Source organism: Sorex araneus, chromosome 2, assembly GCF_027595985.1.
Source record: "Sorex araneus isolate mSorAra2 chromosome 2, mSorAra2.pri, whole genome shotgun sequence".
NCBI lineage: Eukaryota > Metazoa > Chordata > Mammalia > Eulipotyphla > Soricidae > Sorex > Sorex araneus.
The window spans coordinates 221,821,867-221,846,010 of record NC_073303.1 but is presented as its reverse complement, the minus strand read 5'-3'; the positions used below and the strand labels follow the sequence as shown (position 1 = coordinate 221,846,010).

Sequence of the window (24,144 nt, the reverse complement as noted above, 5' to 3'; positions counted from 1 at the left end):
TTTTTATGTAAAGTAGATAAAGGACACAAATGATAAATGATGCTGAATCATTCCAAGTGGGCCTGTCTCTGGGCTGAGAATTCTGGGGCCTTCTCAGAATGGGGGCAGGCAGATACCCTTCATGCCTAATGGCCCAGCAGCCCTCACCCACGCCTGACATCGAAGTGGCCCAGCTCCATAACTAATCCTCATCCAAGCCTCTAAATCGGGCAGTTCCACAGCTCCTAGGCGTGTGTAGCACGTCCAAATTTTGTAGCATTGACAGTCCAGGAGGAACATAGTAAATTTGATGGGAAAATTGCATAGAATAACACCAAATGAGTGAAGAGAAAAATAAAGAAAGCTGGACTATGACAACAAGCTCAACAAATCTTCAATGACTTGAGTAAGTCACTGTCATTATAGGTCAATAACTTGTGCGAGATACAACATTGCAAGACAATAACTTTTGTGAGATATGACTATTATCAGATTGAGATTTATTAATCTGCTTTTAATAATTCCATTTACCCTTTACTGTAACAAGAATATAAGCCAAATTTGTGCCTGCTAAAGAGGCACACTGGGGAGATGGGTGGGAAAAATGTATTATGAAAAATTTGTAAATCATGTAAAAAATTTGTAAATTATTTAAAAAATAAAATAAAAATTTTAAATGTGCCAACTTCAAAAATGACACTCTCACCATTTTTATTAATGACATTTCAAAAATGACACACTTTTAAATGACATTAGTATTGGACAACTAGGTTAAATATTTCAGTAAATTTATAAAAATATATAATCAAGTGGTAAGGTCACCAGTATTAATATTGTTTTTCAATTTATTATTAGTTACTAACAGTACAATTCACAGGAAAAAAGATGTATCCAAAGAAAAAAGCAAGCAATCCCTAAAAGTGAATTTTTCTCTTATCTATAAAATTTTTACAACTTAATTCGAAAAGTAGATTTTATTCCCTTTTCTAGTGTTTAGAAATCATAAGACTAAGAATGTCTATGTCTTATTCTTTAGAGGAATAAACATATCCATTAAAGGGACTATTAAATATTACATGAATAGATCAAACATTTAACAGCTTAAAATATGTAATAGTCACATCAGCAAATAAGTATATTTTATGGCAATGACATCATCTTCATTTGCACAATAAAATGGGTTGAAATTATTTGCACTTCTATGTTCATTGAAGCACTATTCAGAATAGTCAGAATACAGAAACAACCCGGGTGCCTGAGAACTATAGCTGGATAGAAACTATGGTACAATGGAATACTATTCAGCTGCCAGGAAAATGAAGTCATGAGATTTGCTTACAAGTGGGTGGATATGGAGAGCATCATGCTGAGTGAATGAGTCAGGAGAGGGAAAGACATAGAGTAATTGCACTTATTTGTGGAATATTAAAAGCAGTATGAGACTGATACCTAAGGCAGTAGAAATGAGGGCCATTAGGAGTGATCCATGGATGGAAGCTTACCATAAGGTGATGAGGATGGGTGAAGAACAGTTAGGTAGAGAAGGGATCACTATCACTATGACAATGATGGTTGCAAATGATTACTCTGGACAGTAACTGAATGCTGAAAGGAGGTAAATAACATAATAACGTTACAGTGCCTGTATTGCAAACTATACTGTCCAAAATGAGAGAAAGAGAGATAGAGACAGAGAGAGAAATGAGAGGGAGAGAGAAAGACAGAGAACCAGAGCCAGAGAATTGTCTGCCATAGAGGCAGGCTGGTGGCGGGGGTGGTGGTGGCACGATGAAAACTGGGAACGTTGGTGGTAGGAAATAAATGTACACTGGTGAAGGGATAGATCTTGGACCATTGTGTGACTGAAACCCAATCATGAACAACTTTGTAACTATGCATTTCATAGTGATTTAATTAAGAAAAAAATCAATGCCCTGTGCTCTTCAAAAACAAGACATTTATAGACAGATCATAAGTACTTATCACACATTTTTTAGATATCATTTAAATAATTTAAATAATGCACTTAAATTTTCAGAATATTCAGAAAAAATGAGTTTCATTAAATATATTGCATTCAATAGAATAAGGAATTTTAATATTAAAATTCAACAAATGGGGAAATATATAATTGTAGTAAAGAAAAATTTTGAGAACAGAAAGAATTGAAAAGATTTATTCTGTTTAAGAATTTTTTTCTTTTTTCTTTTTTTTTTGCTTTTTGGGTGACACCTGGCCCAGGAGTCACTCCTGGCTCTGCACTCAGGAATTACCCCTGGCAGTGCTCAGGGGACCATATTGGATGCTGGGAATCGAACTTGGGTCGGTTATGTGCAAGCTCTACACGCTGTGCTATCTCTCAAGCCCCCTGGAAAGTATTTTTAAAGGCTTTCTTCAATTTTTGATTTCTCAAGGTATAAATAAGTGGATTCATAATAGGAGCAACAGAAGTATTCAGAATAGCTACTCCTTTATTCAGTGATGACTTATCTTTTGCTGATGGGTTGGTATACATGAACAAGCAGCTTCCACTGGATATGGATATGACAATTGTGTGAGAAGAACATGAAGAAAATGCCTTTGTTCTTTGCTGGCTGAAGGAGCTTCAAAATTTTCTTATGATAAATATCATAAAGGATAGAATAGGTAGATAGATAGGGTAGAATGATTAGTGCCAATGTGAAAAGCAAATCACTAATGCAGAGAAAAAGTCAATCATTTCTAAGAGCCTTGTATCTTTCTCAACAGGATAATTTTAAGATTAGGAGATAGTCACCAGAAAAATGATCAATGATATTGGAACCACAGTAGTCTACCTGAAGGTAAAGAAAAACTAGTTGAAAGATATTTTAAAATCCTGAAAGCCAAAAATAAAGACAAGTATAGTGCAGAGTTTCCTGTTCATGATGGCTGTATAATGAAGGGGTTTATAATGAAGGGGTTGTATAATGAAGATGGCTACATAGTGGTCATAGCACATGGCAGTAAGAAGATAATATTTAGTTATTCCCATGAAGATGAAGAAAAACTGCAGAGCTGTACAACTGTTACATGAAATTGTTTTGTCTTTAATGATTATTGTGCCCTGAAATCTAGGAATGCAGATAGTAGTAAAGGAAAATTCTGAGGAAGAAGTACATAGGGGTCTGGAGATGACTCCCTATGTACTTCTTTCTCAGAGTTCATCAAGGTCAGAGTGATAATGGTCAAATTTCCAGTAATATTTAACATATCACTGCATCACTGTATCACTGTCATCCCATTGCTAATTGATTTGCTCGAGCGGGCAGCAGTAACATCTCCATTGTGAGACTTGTTACTGCTTTTGGCATATTGAATATGCCACGGGGAGTTTGCCAGCTTCTGCTGTGAGGGTGAGATACTCTCTGTAGCCTGCTGGGTTCTCCAAGAGGGATGAAGGAATCGAACCCAGATTGGCTGCATGTAAGGCAAATGCCCTACCCGCTGTGCTATCCCTCCAGTCCACTTAATATATGTATAATAAATAAAAGGAGAAAAATCACAGGCTGAAACTCTGAATTATCTGATAGCCCTAGAAGAATGAATTCTGTGGGTGCTGTGTGATTATACTTTGCCATCCTTCTCCTCTGTAAAACAAAAAGTGCATATTCTCAATGAAAAACAGAAAAAATATAATTAAAAATAAAATACTAATGTTACAAAACATCCATGACAATGGATAATACATAAAACTCAAAGAAAAAAATTTCCATCCAGCAACTGTTGCCAGTTTTTTTCTTTCCCTAGATTCAAGTTTCAAGCATTTGATGAATTTAAATATGGTTGTCACCTCTGGAAGCACTTAATCAGAATTCAATGACTAATTTTGTGTCACATTTAAACAAAAGCTATAATTTATGATATTTTTATTTTTGGGGGGCTTGTTTGGGCACACCTGCAGATACTCAGGGGTTAATTATGACTGTACACTCAGGAATCACTCCTGATGGTGGTCAGGGGACATACAGATGACAGGATTGACATACGGATAACCCCGTCCTGTGTGCAAGGCAGACGCCCTACCAGCCATACTTTTGTTTGGGCCCTGCTATTTTTTAAAATAGTCTTTGAATATTAATATAAACATATATATCTCTTTTATGAGCAATGTGCATTTTTCCTTGCCCAATATTTAGAAAACAATGTGCTTTAAAGCTAATACAGAATTTTAAAGCTTTAGCCAGGTAAATTAGGTCTTCTTTTATATTTTATACTTTAAGAAACTGATCTCTAAATAGATTAGGAAACTTTTACAAGTTTTAAAAAACTACCCATTAAAGTAATCTATATCACTTTAGAACATGAATATTAATTCAAAGTAATGTTTTTCTGCAATTTCAATGAATTACTTTTTAATGCTTTTAATTTGTGCATCACTTTACCACATTCTCTTTTTCTTTTGAAGAATAGTGTAAGAAACATAACAGAAAACCTCTTAATATTAATAGTTACCTGCACTGTTAGGTAGCACTGTCGTCCCATTGTTGATCGATTTGCTTGAGTGGGCACCAGTAATGTCTCCATTGTGAGACCTGTTGCTACTGTTTTTGGCATATTAAATATGCCACGGAGAGCTTGCCAGGCTCTGTTGTGCGGGCAGGATACTCTTGGTAGCTTTCGGGGCTCTCTGAGAGGGACAGAGGAACCGGTCAGCCACATGCAAGGCAAATAAATGCCTTACCCGCTTATCCACTGTGCTATAAGCACATTTTATTTAACTCATAAAATGCACAGTTCAATTATTTTCCTTTTAAAATATTTCTTGTAAGCTTTGTAATGCAATGATCAGATTTTTAGGTGTTTTTGTTTTGTTTTGTTTTGTTTTGCTTTTTGGGTCACACAATGCGCACACAATGCACAGGGTTTACTCCTGGCTCATGCACTCAGGAATTACTCCTGGCGGTGCTCGGGGACTATATGAAATGCTGGAATCGAACACGACTTGGCCACATGCAAGACAAACGCCCTACCTGCTGTGCTATTGCTCCAGTCTCCTGGCAGAGCCTGGGAAGCTACCCGTGGCATATTCAATATGGCAAAAACAGTAACAAGTCTCACAATGGAGATGTTACTGGTGCCCGCTCGAGCAAATCAATGAGCAACGGGATGACAGTGACAGTCATACAGTGATAAAATATTTCTTAAGAAAAAAATGGTCAAACAATTATCTTCTCAAGTAGGAGGTATACATTCTTTAAAATGGGTTGTAAATTTTTGTTCTAAACAAAGTAACACTTAATCAAATAAATATAAATAATTTAGTTTTCTTAATACTATAATGCTACTTTGGAACTATATTGAGAGTCTTCTTGGGAGTAAATAATTATTTTATGTTTCTAGTGTTGTTAAGGGCTGGAGCGATAGCACAGCGGATAGGGCATTCGCCTTGCACATGGCCAACCCGGGTTTGATTCCTCTGCCCCTTTCGGAGAGCCTGGCAAGCTACCGAGAATATCTCGCCCGCATGGCAGAGCCTGGCAAACTACCCGGGGAGTATTTGATATGCCAACACCAGTAACAACAATTTTCACATGGACATGTTACTGGTGCTCACTTGAGCAAATTGATGAGCAACGGGATGACAGTGGCAGTGACAGTGACTGTGTTATAAAGCTGCAAAAATTAAACCACAACACCAAATCAGAGAGAGAGAACAAAAGGGAATTCCCTGCCATAGTGGCAGGGTGGGGTGGGGGGAGACGGGACTGGGGAGGGGGGGAGGGATGTTGGGTTTACGGGTGGTGGAGAATGGGCACTGGTGAAGGGATGGGTTATCGAACTTTGTATGGGGGAAGCATGAGCACAAAGATGTATGGATCTGTAACTGTACCCTCACGATGACTCTCTAATTAAAAATAAACTAATAAAAAAAGAATAAATTAAAAAAAATTTAAACATTGTTAGCTGATTTGAAAAGACTAAATTTATAAATAATTTATAGATGCATATTAATTATTTTATTGGTATGTTGTATTTTCACTTTCTTTGGTTACATAATTTTGTTAATATTTAAACTAATATTCAAAAGAAGTACTGATTTAGGAAAAACAGAGAAAAAATGCATTTTTTTAGTCAACTATGGAGTTGTTAAGAACCTGTTCTAGAGAGAGATTTATTTTTTAATTAACCTCTATCAGCAGCATTGCTAGGTTATAGAATTACTTTAAAATACTGACCAATGGGGCTGGAGCAATTTCACAGCGGGTAGGGCTTGCAAGTTTGCCTTGCATGCTGAACAACCCAGGTTCGATTCCTCTGTCCCTCTTGGAGAGCCCGGCAAGCTACTGAGAGTATCATGCCTGCAAGTCAGAGCCTGGCAAGCTACCTGTGGTGTATTTGATATGCAAAAAGCAGTAATAAGTCTCACAATGGAGACATAACTGGTGCCCTCTCAAGCAAATCCATGAGCAATGAGATGACAGTGACAGTGACAGTGACTGACCAGTATCAGAAAATAATATGTCAGGTAGGTACTATCTTTGCATGCAGCCCACCCAATTTCAATCCACAGCACCACATATGGTTCCCTGAGTCCTGTTATCAGTGATTTCTGAGCACACAACCAGAAATAATCCCTAAAGACAATATGATCTGCTCACTCACATACACAAGATTATACCCAGACACAAGATCTCCTCATATCCTCACAAAATTTTAAAAGTGCTATTTAGATTTTAGCAAAATTTTATATATGATTTTCAAGCTATTTAAATTCATATGTCAGAGTTTATGATTAATTATTGGTTAAAATTGTTATGCTGCCTTGATCCAAATTTATAATTTCTTTTGAATCTTTGATAATTTTCATTATAATTTCTGATTGTACCTTTATGCATTTTAAATGTATGATTACATGAAGAATTATATACATAAAATTATAAATGTAATTTCAGGCATTGAGAATAAAATCTACAGATGGAAAAAAAATAAAGCTGCAAAAATTATAAGCAAATTAATTTTTAATGTTAAAATACATAATGTGTCTGATACTAATAGTAACAAATATATTTACTTTCTTCTTGGTTATGAACTCTGCTGAATTATTTATGTAACTCAAATCTGGCAATTGAGTGAGCATTCTTTTATTTTTTATTTTTTAATTTTTTAATGAATCACTGTGAGATACAGTTACAAATATTGCAAAAAGGGATTGAGTTTCAGTCATACAATGATCGAACCCCCATCCTTCCAATGCTATATACATTTTCCACCACCAATGTCCACAGTACCTCAATCACTCCCATTCCACCTCACCCCCTGCCTACATGGGAGACAATTTTCTTCTTACACTCTCTACTTTTCAGCATTTATGTTTTCTGTTTTTTTGGGGGGTGGGTTGTCTTTATATATATATATATATATTTCATTTTATAAAGTACTTCACAATATTTCATTACATTGAATATTCAAACACCAATCCCACCACCATTACACCTTCCCACCACCATATTTCGGATGTTTCCATCCCAAACCCCAATCCCTGACCTGAAGCAGAACCGAAATAATATATTTTGTATTGTTTGTTATGAAAAACTGCTGAAAACACTGCAAAAAATATCCTTAGAGGAAAGAGGGTGGAGATTGCTGTATTTCACCCAGGGCCGTTAAGGCCTGCTATGAGATCAATAACATGTTGTTAGAGGTTGAACCTTGTGTGCTTATATATGTATATATATACATATATATACATATATCTGTAAAAAAATATTTTTCTCTAAAATTGGTTGCTTGCTACTATGTACTCTATCAAATGTAGTGTGCTAGTTCTAGAGCATGGGTAGGTTGTGTGTGGTATGAAGTGTCCAGGAATAGATTCACTGGTGTGTGAGGCTGGGTCCAAGCATGTGGAGAGTAGCTGTAAGCGTGGTGGCAGTTGAGTTCTGGAGGTTTTCGGCTGCGGGAGCTGGGTCCCTTGAGGCTGGGTGGAGTCTCACCCACCCACCACACAGTGAAACAGCCTGGCATGGGGTCCTGAGGCATGGTTATGGCAAATGTCATCTTATGTTCCCTTCCAGGAGAGAAGGACATGCAATCTGGATGGTGTCCAAAGACGAGATTATCTGGTGCCAGCCAGAGAGGATCTCTGTTAAGCATTATGGTTTGCAATATAGAAACTAAGGGGCCATCATGTTTGGTCCTTTATCTACTTTCAGCACACATCTCCCATCCTGAGTGATCCCTCCAACTATTATTGACTTAGTGATACTTCTCTATATTAGGTGCCTTCTCCCCCAGCTTGTGAGGCAGGCTTCCAACCATGGAGCAATCTTCCTGGCCCTTCTCCCTACTGTCCTTGGATGTTGGTCTCATTATGTTATTTTCTATTCCACAAATGAGTGCAGTTATTCTATGTCTGTTCCTCTCTTTCTGACTCATTTCACTTAGCATGATACTCTCCATGTCCATCCACACATATGCAAATTTCATGACTTCAACTTCAGTAACAGCTACAAAGTATTCCATTGTGTAGATGTACAATAGTTTTTTCAACCAGTCCTCTGTTCTCAGGCACTCAGGTTGTCTCCAGATTCTGGCTATTGTGAACTGTGCTGCAATGAACATACAGGTGCAGATGTCATTTCTACTGTGCTTTTTTGCACCCCTGAGGTATATTCCCAAAAGTGGTATTGCTAGGTCATATGGAATCTCAGTTTCTAGTTTTTTGAGGAATGCCCATATTGTTTTCTAAAAAAAGGCTTGACCAGCCAGCATTCTCACCAACAATGAGAGAGTCCCTTCTGTCCCATCGGCGCCAGCATTGTTTGTTTTTGCTCTTTTTGATGTGTGCCAGTCTGTGTGGTATAAGATGATATCTCATTGTTGTTTTGATTTGCATCTCCCTGATGAATAGTGATGTAAAGCATTTTTTATGTGACTTTTGGCCACTTATATTTTGTTTTTGAGGTAGTTTCTGTTCTTCTCATTTTTTGATGGGATTGGAGGGTTATTTTTGCACAGTTCTATTAATGTCTTGTTTATCCTGGATATTAACCCCTTATATGATGGGTGTTGGGTATGTCATTTTTTCCATTCAGTGGGATTTCTCCATATTTTGGTCACTATTTTTTTTTCAGTACAGAAGCTTCTTGTTTAATATAGCCCCAATTTGTGTATGTTTGTTTCCACTTGCTTGGTCTTAGGAGTCCATTTTACTCTGAAAACAAGTGTGGTGATTTAACTTTTTCATGGCTCTCTAGCATTAGATTTGTTTATTGACAGAAAAACAATATTTGGCCTTATCTTTTTTCTGCTATTGTAAAATAATCTAACTATTTATTATAATGCAACTCATTCCTGATTTTTACTATCTACCCAACCTTATGCTCATCTCAGTTATGTCTCATTAAGTAGTAAATATAAACTGCTTATCTATTAATTATTTGTTGAATTTCAATAAACCTTTTAAATTAGTATTTAATTGTACTTTTATAAATTTATAAAATCTAAGAAAGATTCCCATTGTATCTTTTATTGTCACTGGGCAGACTTATATTACTATGTCAGTAACTTTTATTAAATTCTTATTTTAATTTGGACATCTGACCTTTTCTTATTGTGAGAATGTGAACCAAGATAATAACTGTTTACAAATAGAGCTTTTTTGCACCCTTGGAATATATTCCCAACCCAAGTGCCCAAGAACAGACGACTGGTTAAAAAAACTTTGTTATATCTACACAATGGAATACTCTGCAGCTGTTAGGACAGATGAAGTCATGATATTTGCTTATAAGTGGGTAGACATGTAGAGTACCATGCTAAGTGAAATGAATCAGAAAGAGAGGGACTGATATAGAAGGACTGCTCTAGTTTGTGGAGTATAAAATAACATAACATGAGACTGACACCCAAGGACAGTAGATATAAGGGCCAGGAATATTGCTCCGTAGTTGGAAGCCTGCTTCATGAGGGAGGTGGGGGATGTGAAGAGAAGGCAGCTGGGATTGAGAAAGGATCACTAAAAAAATGAGGGTTGGAGGAATCGGTCAGGATGGGAGATGCGTGCTGATTGTAGGTAAAGGAGCAAGCATGATAACCTCTCAGTATCTGCATTGCAAGCTATAATGCCCAAAAGTAGAGAGAGAGTATGGGGAATATTATCTGCCATGGAGGCAGGAGGAAGGTGGGAAAGGGGGGGTATACTGGGGATATTGGTGTTGGGAATGTGCACTGGTGGAGGGATGGGTGTTTGACCATTGTGTGATTGTAACTGGGCTGTAGCGATAGTACAGCATTCGCCTTTCACGGGGCCGACCCAAGTTCGATTCCTCTGCCCCCCCTCGGAGAGCCCGGCAAGCTACCAAGAGTATGGAGCCCAAGCGGCAGAGCCTGGCAAGCTACCGGTGTGTATTGGATATGCCAAAAACAGTAACAATAAGTCTCTCAATGAGAGACGTTACTGGTGCCCGCTCGAACAAATCGATGAGCAATGGGATGACAGTGACAGTGACAGTGATTGTAACTCAAACATGAAAGCTCGTAACTATATTTCACTGTGATTCAATAAATAAAAAAAGAAATAGAGATTTGGGAATAGGGATATTTTACTCTTAATTCCAAAATTTCTACCATGAAAGATGAATGCATGCGTTTAGTACTAAAAATATGTAGTAGCTATGTATTATACACAGACATGCTTGTGCTATGATTTATATTTTGCAATACTTATAAATTTCTTCATAGTCATTAATGGCAGCAAAAACCCTGTGCCCATTTAATACCATTTAATATTAATGCAATGTATTCATTCAATAGACTATAGAATTGGGAGGTGAGAAGATTTGAAAGTGGAATAGATAAACAAATATAGAATGATAAAACACCTCTAATTAACACATAAGATTCTATATATTTTGATATAGAATCTTACATGCTTAATTTCCAATTTTACATGTTTGATAAGCATTAAAAGTATTTTACTGTTCAATTATAATAAAACAGATCTTTTTTATATTTTAATTGATACTAGGTACTAACTATAAACGATAGATGTTATCATATTTCTTTTCCAAGGAAAGGCCTTATGATGTAAATATTTTTATTATTCATATAAGGAGCTTATTATAAAAGAATTTCATTTTTTTCATTTGAAACAATGCCTCCAGATATGTTTCTTTTCCATGGTATCATTGGTCCATTTTTTTGAGTTCAGACTCAATTTGCTGACTCAGAGATACGTTTTCTTTCTACTTTCATCACTCATTTGTTTCTACTTTGATGTTTTATTCCTACTTTCTGTTAATTTTCTAGATTTTTTCTAGTCTTCTATAATTTATTTTAACATAGTGATTTATTTCTATTGTGCAGTAATCAAACACCCTCTTTTGTCACATGTAGCATTCAAATATGAGTAATCAATTACACAGGTTTGGTTCACAGTTTAGCCTTCAGTTTCTCTCCTTAAAAAATGGGGGGAAATTTGCAATGACAAATAATATTTTTCTGTAAAATGTTCAAATTCAGAAAGTAATGGACTAACTCAAAGGATCAATGTATTTTAAGTGATTAAAGGAACTAAGCTTTTTGATCTGTTTTGCAAACCTGAATTACTATATTACTGAGTACTTAAAGTGCAGGTCACCAATTGATTTTAGTAATGCATAATTGTGCTTTGTAGAAATATCTCAAACCATATATGTTATTGACTTGTAAGTTAGTAAGGACCATCACTAATAGCATATCATTTATCTTAATTAAAGTATAAACTCCAACATATATTTTGTTGGCTAGGGATGCTGTATCTCTATATTAGTATCTATAATCAAAATATTTAAAATAATGCTTTACGCCTTTCTGCTGCTCCACGAGCTCGACCCCAGAGGCAACTGAACTACTTTGGACACGAGCATCTCCCAGAAATGTGTCCAGACTGTGATCGGAGCCATTGGCCCATGCGCCACCAGCAGGGCAGGGTTTTTCTCTCCAGGCTTCTCCATCATATGACCACCACAAAAGGGAAGTAAAAGCCTGCAGTGATGCAATTACTGGCAGAATTTTCCCCGGACTTCATACAAAAATCCCAAACCCTGGAAACAAGGATCTCTCCCAGCCCTGAAGAAGGGAGGGGATGGACTCCTTTCTGCCAGGATGCCTCTACGGAAAATGAGGCCCAAGGCCACCTCCAGTTCAACCTGAAGGCTTGAGGCCATCCAGTTCATCGTGGGACACTTTTGGCCAGATCTGGGTAACTCTGACGTGCCACATAAGATTAATGCCGTTATTGGTGTCTCCTGTCTTTAGCCAACCCCCAGGACTTCTCAGTAAATAATGGGGTACCCCAAATAGAGAGTTCTCCAATCTTGCTGTGTTTATGCAAAAGAATAAGTCAGATTTGTTAAGCCATCAGGCAAATTTTAAAATGAAGGTGGAGAGAAAACCATGTTTCTGTAACTTGCTTTTTAAAGAATCAGATTCAAATTCTACAGAGTGATCTAGTAAATGTATTCTAATCTTGATCTAAAAGGTATCCCTTTTGGGTAATTCAGGTAAAATGTGTTTTGCTGACTGTAAAGTAAGCTGTCTAGTCTATAAAGATACTCAATGTTGTGCATGCTGTCACCAGCCTGGCCAGAAAAATGGGGGCCAGAGCTTTACCAAAGTGGGGGAACTTCAGCTTAAAATATCAGTTGCTTCCCCCAATCTGTAAATTGATTAAAGAACTGAGAGTGGAGATCTAAACCGGTTCTAAGTATTCATTCTTAGTACATAACAGCTCTCAATTCTTGCTTTATCATGGGATTAATAGCTCATTACAGAATAGCTCCTCTAAACCAGAACACCCTGCAGAAGAGGAAGAATAGGCATTGGAGTGAGGTTTCCAAAGGGACGCTGAAAATTACAGACCCCTAGACTAAGAAAGTAAAATATTGAAGGGATGAATGGGGCAGTAAGAAGTAAGTAACTCAGAACTGTGTCTCCTATGCCATTGATAATTGACTCTTGTACCCTGAGCACTTAAACATTTGTCATTTGTTCTTCTGCCTCCAAGGTTTGGTCATATCAAAATAGCATTCCTTAGCATAACTGATGTGATTTTTCAAATTCGTTGCCTGCAGTTCACTAAAACTAAGGTACTCTGAGATTTCACCCCTTGTGCAGGCAGGGTCAGCGTCCCTATGTCAGCAGGAAGCAGCTCCAGAAGATGGAACTTCAACCATTTTCTCTTTAAGGATTAAAGGTGGTAGAATCTCTAGGGGAATATGAAGTAGGTAGCTAGATTAAGGAAGCCCCTCCCACCTTGAAAATCCCAACTGCCCTGTTGTGAGTGTGAACCCCATTAATGGAGGAACTCTGTTCTCTTTTAAATTTTTTTGGGGGGTGTCAACTGCCACTGTTCCAATTTAGCCTTGAAAAGGAAGTGTAGGCCAGAATGTATGATCTCTCTCTTTTCCAGTTATTACTAGCCTTTACAGGTATCAAGGCCCAGCTCCATGGGGGCTTGGGGCACACTGCCAGAGTGAACTCCTTATCCGTATGCATTGAGACATCTGGTTTGAATCAGGTGATAAAAACTGCCACCTGAGAACCTCGGTGGAGAGGTCTTCACACTGTGATCCTGAACACACCAACTGCTTTGTAGGAGGATGGAATCAAAAAGCTGCCTCCCATCTTGGAATCAGAATGACATCGACTAGTGGCATGTCCAGACAACAGGAGACGACCCCCTCACAATCTCTAAGATTAGAGATATTCGAAACAAGAAGTGGGGATTGAAGAGGAGGGCAGGATAAGGGTTAAAAACTCGATTTTGCTGAATTTATTTTTGTAACTGCTTGGCTGCTTTGAAAGATGTTTTTGCAACCTACCACTGGGGAGGAAACGGTCACCAAATGGGCCAACAAACTGCTCTAGGAACTGTAAGCAAACATTTGCTCGGAAACAGTTAACAATTAACAAATGTTGAGATTAGCCAATTAAGAGATCTATGTGTGATTCCCTTTGATCCAATATGTGTGATTCCCTTTGATCCAATATGTGTGATCCCCCCTTTTTTTTTTACTCAAAATGGTACAAAAACTGCCTGCTTTTTGAGTTTGGGGCCCTCAGCCCTGCCGGCTCTCAGGCATGGCTGTAGGGTCTCAACATGTTGGCTTGAATAAACCCCGTGTGTTTGCAGAAAGAGTTGTCTCAGTCTCGTTCCTCCGCGCCTCCCCGGGTAGAGGTCTGCTCGACCCTAACAGTAAGACTTGCTGTTACTGCTTTTGGCATATTGAATATGCCAAGGGAAGCTTGCCAGGCTCTGCTGTGCAGGCAAGATACTCTTCGTAGTTTGCTGGGCTCTCCGAGAGGGGCGGAGGAATAGAACCTGGGCCAGCTGCATGCAAGGCAAATGCCCTTCCCCCTGTGCTATCACTCCAGCCGGCAACATATAAATAACAATAATATGAATAAAATCTCAATCTTCAGAGAGTGAGGAAGGAAAACTGTTGCATGAAGTCAGAGGCGCTGAGACAAGGAACGCAAGAGAAATTTATTTCACGGAAGATCCAGGTTCTCTCAGACGCTGTGACAAAGGTTGAGAGCCCTGAAATCTCCTTTTATCACCATCTTACTGTTCATACTCTAAAGGGCTCAATACAGTGAAATTATCAAAATAAGTTGTAGAAAGAACATTGAGGCAGGCAAAGCATGTATTGTTTTCTTGTACCCGCAGGTCAGTGCATTGTGGCCTAAGGAAAGAGATACAAAACCGAAACCAAAATCTTTCTTGGGCTACAAGTATTGGGTTTGCATCCCAAAGACAAACTTGGCCAGCATTTGAAATCTACATCCCAAAGACCACCTGGGCCACATCTGATATCTATAGCCCAAAGACAAGGCTCTGCCAGAGCCTAGAATCTACATGTCAAAGATCAGGCTGGGCTTCTGTGGGAAAAGGAAAAACTGCCTCTTTCAATATACTGAAATTTATGAAATTATTTCCTGAAGGCAGCTTAAAGGAAAAAGATGTTCAGCTTTGTCCCAACCAGTCAGGACACACAAGAAATCTCGCCCATTTTCATGGGTCCCTATGTTTCTGCCCGTTGTACGCTAGTCTACATGGGCTCATTCTGTTTTTTTTGGTCACACCCGGCAATGCATATGCACAGGGGTTACTCACGAATCACTGCTGACGGTACTCAGGGGACCATATGGGATGCTTGGAATTGAACCCAGGTTGGCTACATGCAATACAAACTCCCTACCCAATGGGTTATTGCTCTAGCCCCTACATGGGCTCATTCTGATAGCTCAGTCCAGCACCGAGAGAAAACTGCCTTTCATTTCTTTAAATGTGTCAGTTAACTATCTTACATATATATCCATATATATATATATATATATATATATATATATATATATATATATCTACTGGGAAAATGGGAAATCTGGTCATAGGAGGCCCAGTCCCGATCTGAACAGGCTTGGAGGTCTCAGCCCCGGGTCCTACACACCTGGTTTCCTCTGCCGGTACCTTCATGGGTGAGGCTAGTCCTAACGTATGGAGAGGGGCCTTGAGCATGGCTGTGGCTAGGCTCCGGAGGTCTTCAGCTACCAGGAACACTGCTTGGGGCAGGAAGGGAAGCTGGAGCCCATCCCCTCTGAGGGGCTCCGGGGAAGACAGCCAGTTGCACGGGAAAGAGACTCTCGAGAAATTCGATGATCAACAGGATGATGATGATGATGATGATGATGGTGGTGATGATGATATATCAAGATGTATATATGTAAAAAAAAATCTTAAAAGTCATGCAGGGCCAGAGGAATAGTAAGGCTGGTAAAATATAGTACAGTCATATAAAAATAACCATATTAATCTCAAGAAATAGAAGAAAGTGCTACCTTACACTGCAGCTGACCCAGGTTCAATACCTGCGGTATCCCATATAGCTCTGACTCTGTCAGATATTTTCCCTGAGCACAAGAGTGAGTGAAAATAAATGACACAAATTAAGAATAGTTTTTGCTGAAAATAGAAGACACAAATTATAAATGGTGAAAACAAGGACTGGAGAGAGAGCACAGTAGTTAGGGCTCTTGCCTAGCATATGGTCAACCAGGGTTAAATCCTGGCAAACCATATGGTCCCTTGAGCCAACCAGGAACTGAGCACAGAGCCAGGGATTAAACCTTGAGCACCACTGGGGTACATGCACACACCCCCAATTTTTTTCATCCCCCAAAATTTTAAATAAAATAGTGAAAATAGAAGAGAATAATTAGGAGTAGATTTTGCAGCCAGAAATTGTGCCTAAAATACATTAAAAGCAACATAAAGTTGGCACCCCATAAAAATACTGCTTTGGAGCCATAGGGAGAAATAATCTACATAAACTCTTAAAAATGCATGAAATATGCATTTATGTTTATATGATGTTTTAAGTTTAAGAATATGTATAACAGTACAAAACTCTGAGGGCTTGGCAGTATTAATCCCTGCTAATAATGAATGCATGCATTTCCTACAGTCTCCATATCTAGTCCTTTGAAATAATGTTTCTTTAGAAAACACATTTATAACTTTTTGAAAAATGCTTTGTACTACATTTTATGCAGATAAGATACAGATAAGTCATATATATATACATATATACATACGTATATGTATATATGCATAATACACATATATGCATACATACATATGCATATATACATACATATATGTGTATATATGTGCACACATACATGTATATATGTATATATATGTATATATATGTGTATATATGACTGTGTGTGTATATGTATATACACACACATAGCTGGAGCGATAGCAAAGCGGGTAGGGCATTTGCCTTGCATGTGGTTTCGATTTCTCTGTCCCTATCAAAGAGCTCGACAAGCTACCAAGAGTATCCTGCACTGCCAGCAGAGCCTGGCAAGCTACCCGTGGCGGTGGCATATTTAATATGTCAAAAACTGCAACAAGTCTCACAAAGGAGACATTACTGGTGCCTGCTCAAGCAAATTGATGAACAATGGGATGACAGTAAGCACACAAGGCTCAACCTTTAACAACATGTTACTAATCTCTTATAGAAGAACTTCATGTCTCCTGGGTGAAATACAACAATCTTCACACACTTTCCTCCAAGAAAGCTTTCTGGTCCCATTTTTAGCAGATTATTCATAACAAGGAATAAAAACTAAATTTTTTCAGTTGTGCTTTGGGGACAGGGTTAGGATTAGGAATGAAAACATTTGAAATATGGTGGTGGGAAGGTATAATGGTGGTAGGGTTGGTGTTTGAATATTAACTGTAATCAAATATTGTGAACAACTTTATAACAATAAAATTAAATTAGAAAAATTATGACTAGGGGCTGGAGCAATAATACAGCAGGTAGGGCATTTGCCTTGCACAGTGGCTCACCCAGGTTCCATCTCCAGCATCCCATATGGTCCTCTAAGCACTGCCAGGGGTGATTCCTGAGTGCAGATCAGGAGTAACCCCTGTGCATTGCCAGGTGTGACTCAAAAAGAAAAAAATTATGAGTAAATTAAATTTAAAAAATTATGAACTATAAGTTCATGGCAACACAAGAAATTATATTCACAAGTTGAAAAATTTTCAAATACTTATGTGTGTATATAGTTATAGTAGATACTATAAATAATATATTTGTATATGCAAAATATCTAAAAATACTAACCTTAAACACAAAAGAATAGCATTACAGTGGACAGTCCAATAAAAATAACTATATTTCATAATCTCAAGAAATCAAAGAAAGTGTTAGAAACAATAAAAATAAAATAAATGTTTGAAATTATTCAATAAAAAATATAATTTTGGTAAGGTTTACAAAACTAAACATAATCATGTAAAAAGCAGAAAAGCAATTAAAGCAAACAATGTAAAATTTGTGCAAAAAAGTTTCAAGCAATATTCTTGAAAGTTAAAAAAACACAGGCATATTATTATAAACACAAAACTAGTATAAGTAATTGAAATATGTAATTCTAGGCAAAACTTTTGGCATGGAAGATAATTTTTAGACAATTGGTGAAGCAAATAGGGTTAGAGAATTATATGTTTATAATAGTTCAGTGTTTATCCTAATAATAATGGTTGTATTGGATTTCCCTAGTGGAATATTCTAGTTTATTATAAGTACATATTACTATATTGAGGAACAAATGAAATACCAAGTTGTTCAGAAACAAAAGCTCCCTGATATTGAAGACTTTTGTCTAATACAGTTTTGAAATAAAAGTAAATAGGGAAGTACAGTTACATACTACTTCTTCCAATTTGGGGGGTGTTTACAATCATGTTAATGGAGTTCTGATATATTTCCTACTAGAAACTGGAGAGTTTTGTATTTAAGGCAATCCTTTTTCTTTTATTTTGCTAGTAGGATTTGTCAGAATGCCCCAGCACAATGGGATATCTCAACATCTTGTCCTTAAGCACTGTGTAAAAGCAGTAGTACTTTGGAGAGACTATTGTTTCTGTTGTGTAGTTTGAAGCAATTCACAGTGATTGCAATATCCTTCTTTGTTCTATTTTTTAAGTTAATTGGCATGCTATGAACAGTCTCCAGAGGGCATTTCTTTTATTTTCCACTTTTAATTTCAGTTAATCCCTTGTGTCTCATATGATCAACCTGATAAAGCCATGAGTTTTGTTAGCGTACAATTGCAAGCAATAATTCTTTGTTAAAAAATCTGAGTTCCTTTAAATTGACTTCCAAAAAAATAATTTCCATAAAAGTATTACATTTATATTTATATTTTTATGGAGATTATTTTATTACATGAAAATATAATGGAAAAAATGAATCTTATCTGACAGGATAGAGAATAGTGATTGAAATAGCTTTAATAGCTAGGTCCTGTGATTTTACTATGAATAAATGTGAAATATATTAGCAAGTATATAGTCTCTAAATTCCATGTATTTTAGATCAACTCCAGAAATAAACATTAGGATGACAGTCACTATTGAAGCAATTAAATATTTTAATTTTATAGAGGGGGAATGTTCATTTATTTTTGACTAGTGTCTACTATTTTCTATAAGGGAAAATATCAATATATGCTGAACTTGGTAAGTCTATTATAATTTGTTATGAATATCTAGATTACAAATGAAACCAATTTTACAAGTACAAGTCAATTATTTTCATTGCCTTTTTAAATTCTTATATTTATCTATTTTTATGCAGATACAAGATTAGACACTACCTTATTTAGTACAACTTGCTATAAAAAGTCTTAATATTTGAAACTTTTTTTCTATATATCTTTCTTTATATCAAAATAAATAAAATGATATAAATAAACAATGGAGAAATAGCACATTAGGACAAAATGCTGAATTGTATTTATCAGTGTTTCTGAATTAAAGATATTAGTTTATGAATCATTATTTGCATCCATTTTATCTTATGTTTATAAAATACTTTCATAATATTTTTAAATTGAAAATTATAACAGTTATGAAGCTGTTTAACAGCTTTCAATAATTTATTAAGCATTTGTTGTAAATAGAAAATACATTTCAACAGTTAGTTTCTCTCCATAAATCTTACATAATTCAATTCAATTGGAATTTTGAGCGCAAATTTAAACTATCTTTCCCATTAAAAATTGAGAGAAAAAAATCTCATGTTTTAATGATACTTGTGGTTTGAATGGAACTGTTAGAGAATATTTGATCTATCTGTAATTTTAGGTTTAGTTTTCAAAATTGGATAAATCCTTAAACTTGTTTATCTTTATATTTTTCTAGGCTCATGACTTTAAAAAATTCTGTCATTTGTCTACTTATGGAGTTTTCCTCTTTATTAAATCGATCTCCTATCTGAAATGAACAACCAGTCAAGAGAGATTGAGTTCATTCTGCTGGGACTGACTGATGATCCACATTTGCAAATTGTGATTTTTATATTTCTCTTTCTAAATTACATACTGAGTGTCCTGGGAAACTTATCCATCATCCTCCTTACCTTGCTGGATCCTCGCCTCAAAACTCCTATGTATTTCTTTCTTAGAAATTTCTCCTTCTTGGAAGTTTCATTGACAACCATATGTATTCCCAGATTCCTCATAACCATTGTGACTAAAAACAAAGTCATTTCCTACAATGGTTGTGCGTCTCAATTATTCTTCTTCCTCTTATTAGGAGTGACAGAATTTTACCTCTTGGCTGCCATGTCTTTTGACCGGTATGTAGCGATCTGCAAACCCTTACATTACCCTGTTATTATGAGCAACAGAGTGTGCTACCAACTTGTATTCAGTTCATGGACAGCTGGATTTCTGATTACCTTTCCACCATTGGTCATGGGATTGAAACTGGAATTCTGCGCTTCCAAAGTAATTGATCATTTTATATGTGACACTTCCCCTGTTCTGCAGATATCCTGTACAGATACCCGTTTGCTAGAATTGATTTCTTTTGTCTCAGCTGTCATAACACTTGTGGTTACACTGTTGTTAGTCATCCTTTCCTACACATACATTATCAGAACCATTCTAAAGATGCCTTCTGCTCAAAATAGAAGAAAGGCATTTTCCACTTGTTCTTCACATATGATTGTGGTCTCTCTTACTTATGGCAGCTGTATCTTTATCTACATGAAACCATCAGCAAAAGAAAGGGTGACTTTATCCAAGGGCGTGGCAGTTATCTATACCTCAGTTGCCCCTTTATTAAATCCATTCATTTACACTCTAAGGAACCAGCAAGTTAAACAAGCCTCCAAGGATATAATCCATAAGATTTTCCTTTTTTTCAAAAAATAAGGAAAACATTTTAAAACATTGGAAAAACAATTTTGCTAACATTCAAGGTTTGCATATTACATCCTTTTCATGATATTTTAACCATAATGAGCCACTCTTAATGCTTAATGTTTCTTTTTCTTTAGAAAAAAGAAATTTCATATTCCTTTCTTTGTATCATTCACACAGATGTTAAGTTTAATTTACTCTTCACATATACTACTGGTCTCCAAAGGAAATATTTTAGTTATTAAATAATTATAGGATAATTTATAGATATAATATAACAATATACATTTTTAGATGCTCTGGGCTCTACTTCAAGTGTCACTTCAAACCTTATAATTAAGAGTGCACATTTTTGATTCTGTCAGACAAGGTTTAAATTCAGATATATGTCTGAGCTTGACCATATTTTTCAAATTGTTTTTTGCTCCTCTCTCAAGTTATTAAATATATGCAGAAAAATAATTATTTTTAAGGTTATTTTGAGAATGGGATTAGGTACTCTGTATAAAGTGATAGTATACCTGAATTTGTACAGACTGAGTTCCCAGTAGATATTAGCTGATCTTGGAGAAAAAGAGCAGCTAATATATTACCTTCAGTGAGAAAGCACTCAAGAAGCAAGAATTTGTAATTATTACATTATGTAGGATTTTATATGGCAGGTTTATAGACTGAAATTTTAGACTAAGAAACATCTTAGTTTATTTAAATACAGTATCCAAGTTCTCATCCTTAAATATATTTTAATTCATCTGGACTAAAGTACAGAAACATAATTGTTGGTCATTTAGAGACAGAGCTTTTCAGCGACGTGTACTATACTTTAATCTATGAAACACGTTCAATTTTTTTTCTTTTTGGGTCACATCCGGCGATGCTCAGGGGCTACTCCTGGCTCTGCACTCAGGAACTACTCCTGGCGGTGCTCAGAGGACCATATGGGATGTTGGGAATCGAACCCAGGTTGGCCGTGTGCAAGGCAAATGCCCTACCTGCTGTGCTATCGCTTCAACCCTGAAACATGTTCAATTTTAACTTTAAGACCAGTTAAGAAGAGCATCATTTATATCCTGCCATACTTTTGCAAAAAATTGCTTACAGAGAAATTCCTAAAATTTATAGTGTTCTGTACTTGGATATAATATGCTACAGTAGACATATAAGTGAAAAACAATAAAATGGTCAAGTTACTTGAAAGTGTAAATGTTATCTATGAAACTTGAGCAGAAATAACTTAGGTTCAGAATTGTGTTCTGATTCACGTCAAATTTTAAGCCATTATTAAGCATCTTCTTTCCTCTGGTAGATAGAAGAGTAAATCGAAACTATTAAAGATTCCCAAATTTTTATCCACATAGTTATGTTGTGTTTATTAGTATTTAAGATCCATCAAGACCTTAAAAAAACTACCTAACCCTATTAAATACATGATTTTTTATTTTTTATGCATGTTTTATATTTTCTCTGTTTTGAGAGTCCTTTGATCAGAAAAGATTTGATTCTAATGAAATCAAGTTTATCTATTTTTTCTCTCTTGAAGTTTTTTTGTTTTCGTGCCACCTTTGCAAATTATTGCTTATTCTAACTTCCCAAACTTTTATAAAATAATATTTTCAAAATCACAATCTGTGCTTACATATAGATCATATAGATCTCTGGGATTTTGTTTTTTTTGGTATTGAGTTTTATGTGGGTGTGAGTTGGAGAAACATTTCTTTTGTGTGCAGACATCTGCTTATTCCAAATTGAGAAGACCATTATTTTATCATGAAATACTCATATTAGCCTTCCTTGTTAAGTTAATTAGTGGTTATAAAGATGGCAAAATAGTCAGGGATACACGCTGGCATGTGCCAGGACCTGACTTTTAATCTTGGCCTCATATGGTCCAATCACCTCACCACAAATATGGTCCTGCAGCTTCTGAACACTCTCAGGGATGAGTCTGGTGCTCTGAAGCACACTGCACTGCTTCTGTGGTCCCGAGAACCACACGGTCCCCAAACTGAACTGTTCAGATTGGTTGGCTGCATATTTCTATCAGTTTCACTTATATACCCTGGGCACTGATTCAAGGGCCACTCAAAAATTAACTGACTTTAAATGCCTGGTTCTATTATGAGACCCTTCTTTAACATTCGTAAATCTATTTAATGTTATGCTCATATCACATTATCTTAATTATTAACTTCATATTTTTGTCTAGTATATTTTTGCCTTTTCTAGTTATTTCCCCTTCAATATTTTTTTTATTATTTGAGTCTTTTTGCAGATTTGCTTGAATTTTAAGATTGGCTTGACCAATTTCACAAAAACAAGCTGCTGAAATTTTTATAAGCATCACTTCATAACTGCAGATCAGCCTTAAAAGTATTGCCATCTTAATCACAATGAGGCTACTGTTTGTGAACATGAGGTGTCTTTCCATTAACTGCATCTTCCTTGAGGTATTTAACATAATTCTAAATTCCCTAGAGTTATTTCACTTAATTAAATTTATATAAAAATTCACTTCTGAATAAAGGTCAAAAAGCCAAAGAAAATTAGGTAGTATAGTCTATGCACATTTCTCTAAAGAAGATACAAATAGACCAAAATCACACAAAAAATATTCTCATAATAAATGGACATAAGGAAATTCAAATCAAAACAATTATATGCCACTTCATAAGCACACATACATACATGTACAAACCCACCCCAAAACAAACACACATAACAGAGTTTTTAGGTCCTTTAAGTAATTCACAACTTATTTTAGTGAACATGTATTCATTGAAAATCCTGTACAGAAATGTCCACAGAAGCACCATGAATAATACTCAGAAAATGCAAAGACCCCAATTAGCTTTCAAATGATCTATGGTTAAGCAACGTGTGGTATATACATGAACTGAACATTACTTATCCATAAAAAAGAATAAGTACTAATATGTGCTCAGCTATGGATGGGCCTTGAAAATAGGAAATAAAACAAAAAATACTGCAAAAGAGAAAAATTTAATAATGTCTTCTAATATGTGTACTGCAATTTTCCTAAGAAAATATCTTAGAATATTAACATTAGAAAAATTAGGATATATATGAATTAATTTCAAGATTTACTACCCTACCCTATTTTAGGAATAATTTGCTTATAATATGAATTTGTTTATTGATCACTAATTAATTAATTAGTCTATTTATTTTTTAATTTAGGCACTGCCTTAGTAGTGCTTACAAAGGTGTTAGCAGAATTTCAGGCATATAATAATCTATTTGTTTTTTGTTCAATGAAATTGGCAAGATTCATCTGATCCTTCTCTCTTTTGATAGGGGCTGCTGATTATTTTTTAACACTTGCAGTTCTTTTCCTCACTAAATTTGACTGTGGTACCAGACATGATATTCAGTATCTTACTTGACTGACATCATAAGAAAATAATT

General features: G+C 36.0%; 1 protein-coding gene and 1 pseudogene across 1 annotated transcript; one reads left to right on the top strand and one right to left on the bottom strand.

Annotated features, from left to right (window-relative positions):
• Positions 1-493: 493 nt before the first annotated feature.
• On the bottom strand, positions 494-8,094 carry LOC129401751 (olfactory receptor 6C3-like; annotated as a pseudogene).
• An 11,697-nt stretch (positions 8,095-19,791) lies between these two features.
• Positions 19,792-20,730, top strand: LOC129402219 (olfactory receptor 6C6-like). The gene has a single exon (XM_055127821.1). The coding sequence runs from the start codon at positions 19,792-19,794 to the stop codon at positions 20,728-20,730; it is 939 nt and encodes a 312-aa protein (XP_054983796.1).
• The last annotated feature ends 3,414 nt before the right edge of the window (positions 20,731-24,144 follow it).

Excerpts from the sequence above, each read along its gene's own strand:
- LOC129402219 (XM_055127821.1), top strand. The coding sequence starts at position 19,792 with ATGAACAACCAGTCAAGAGAGATTGAGTTCATTCTGCTGGGACTGACT.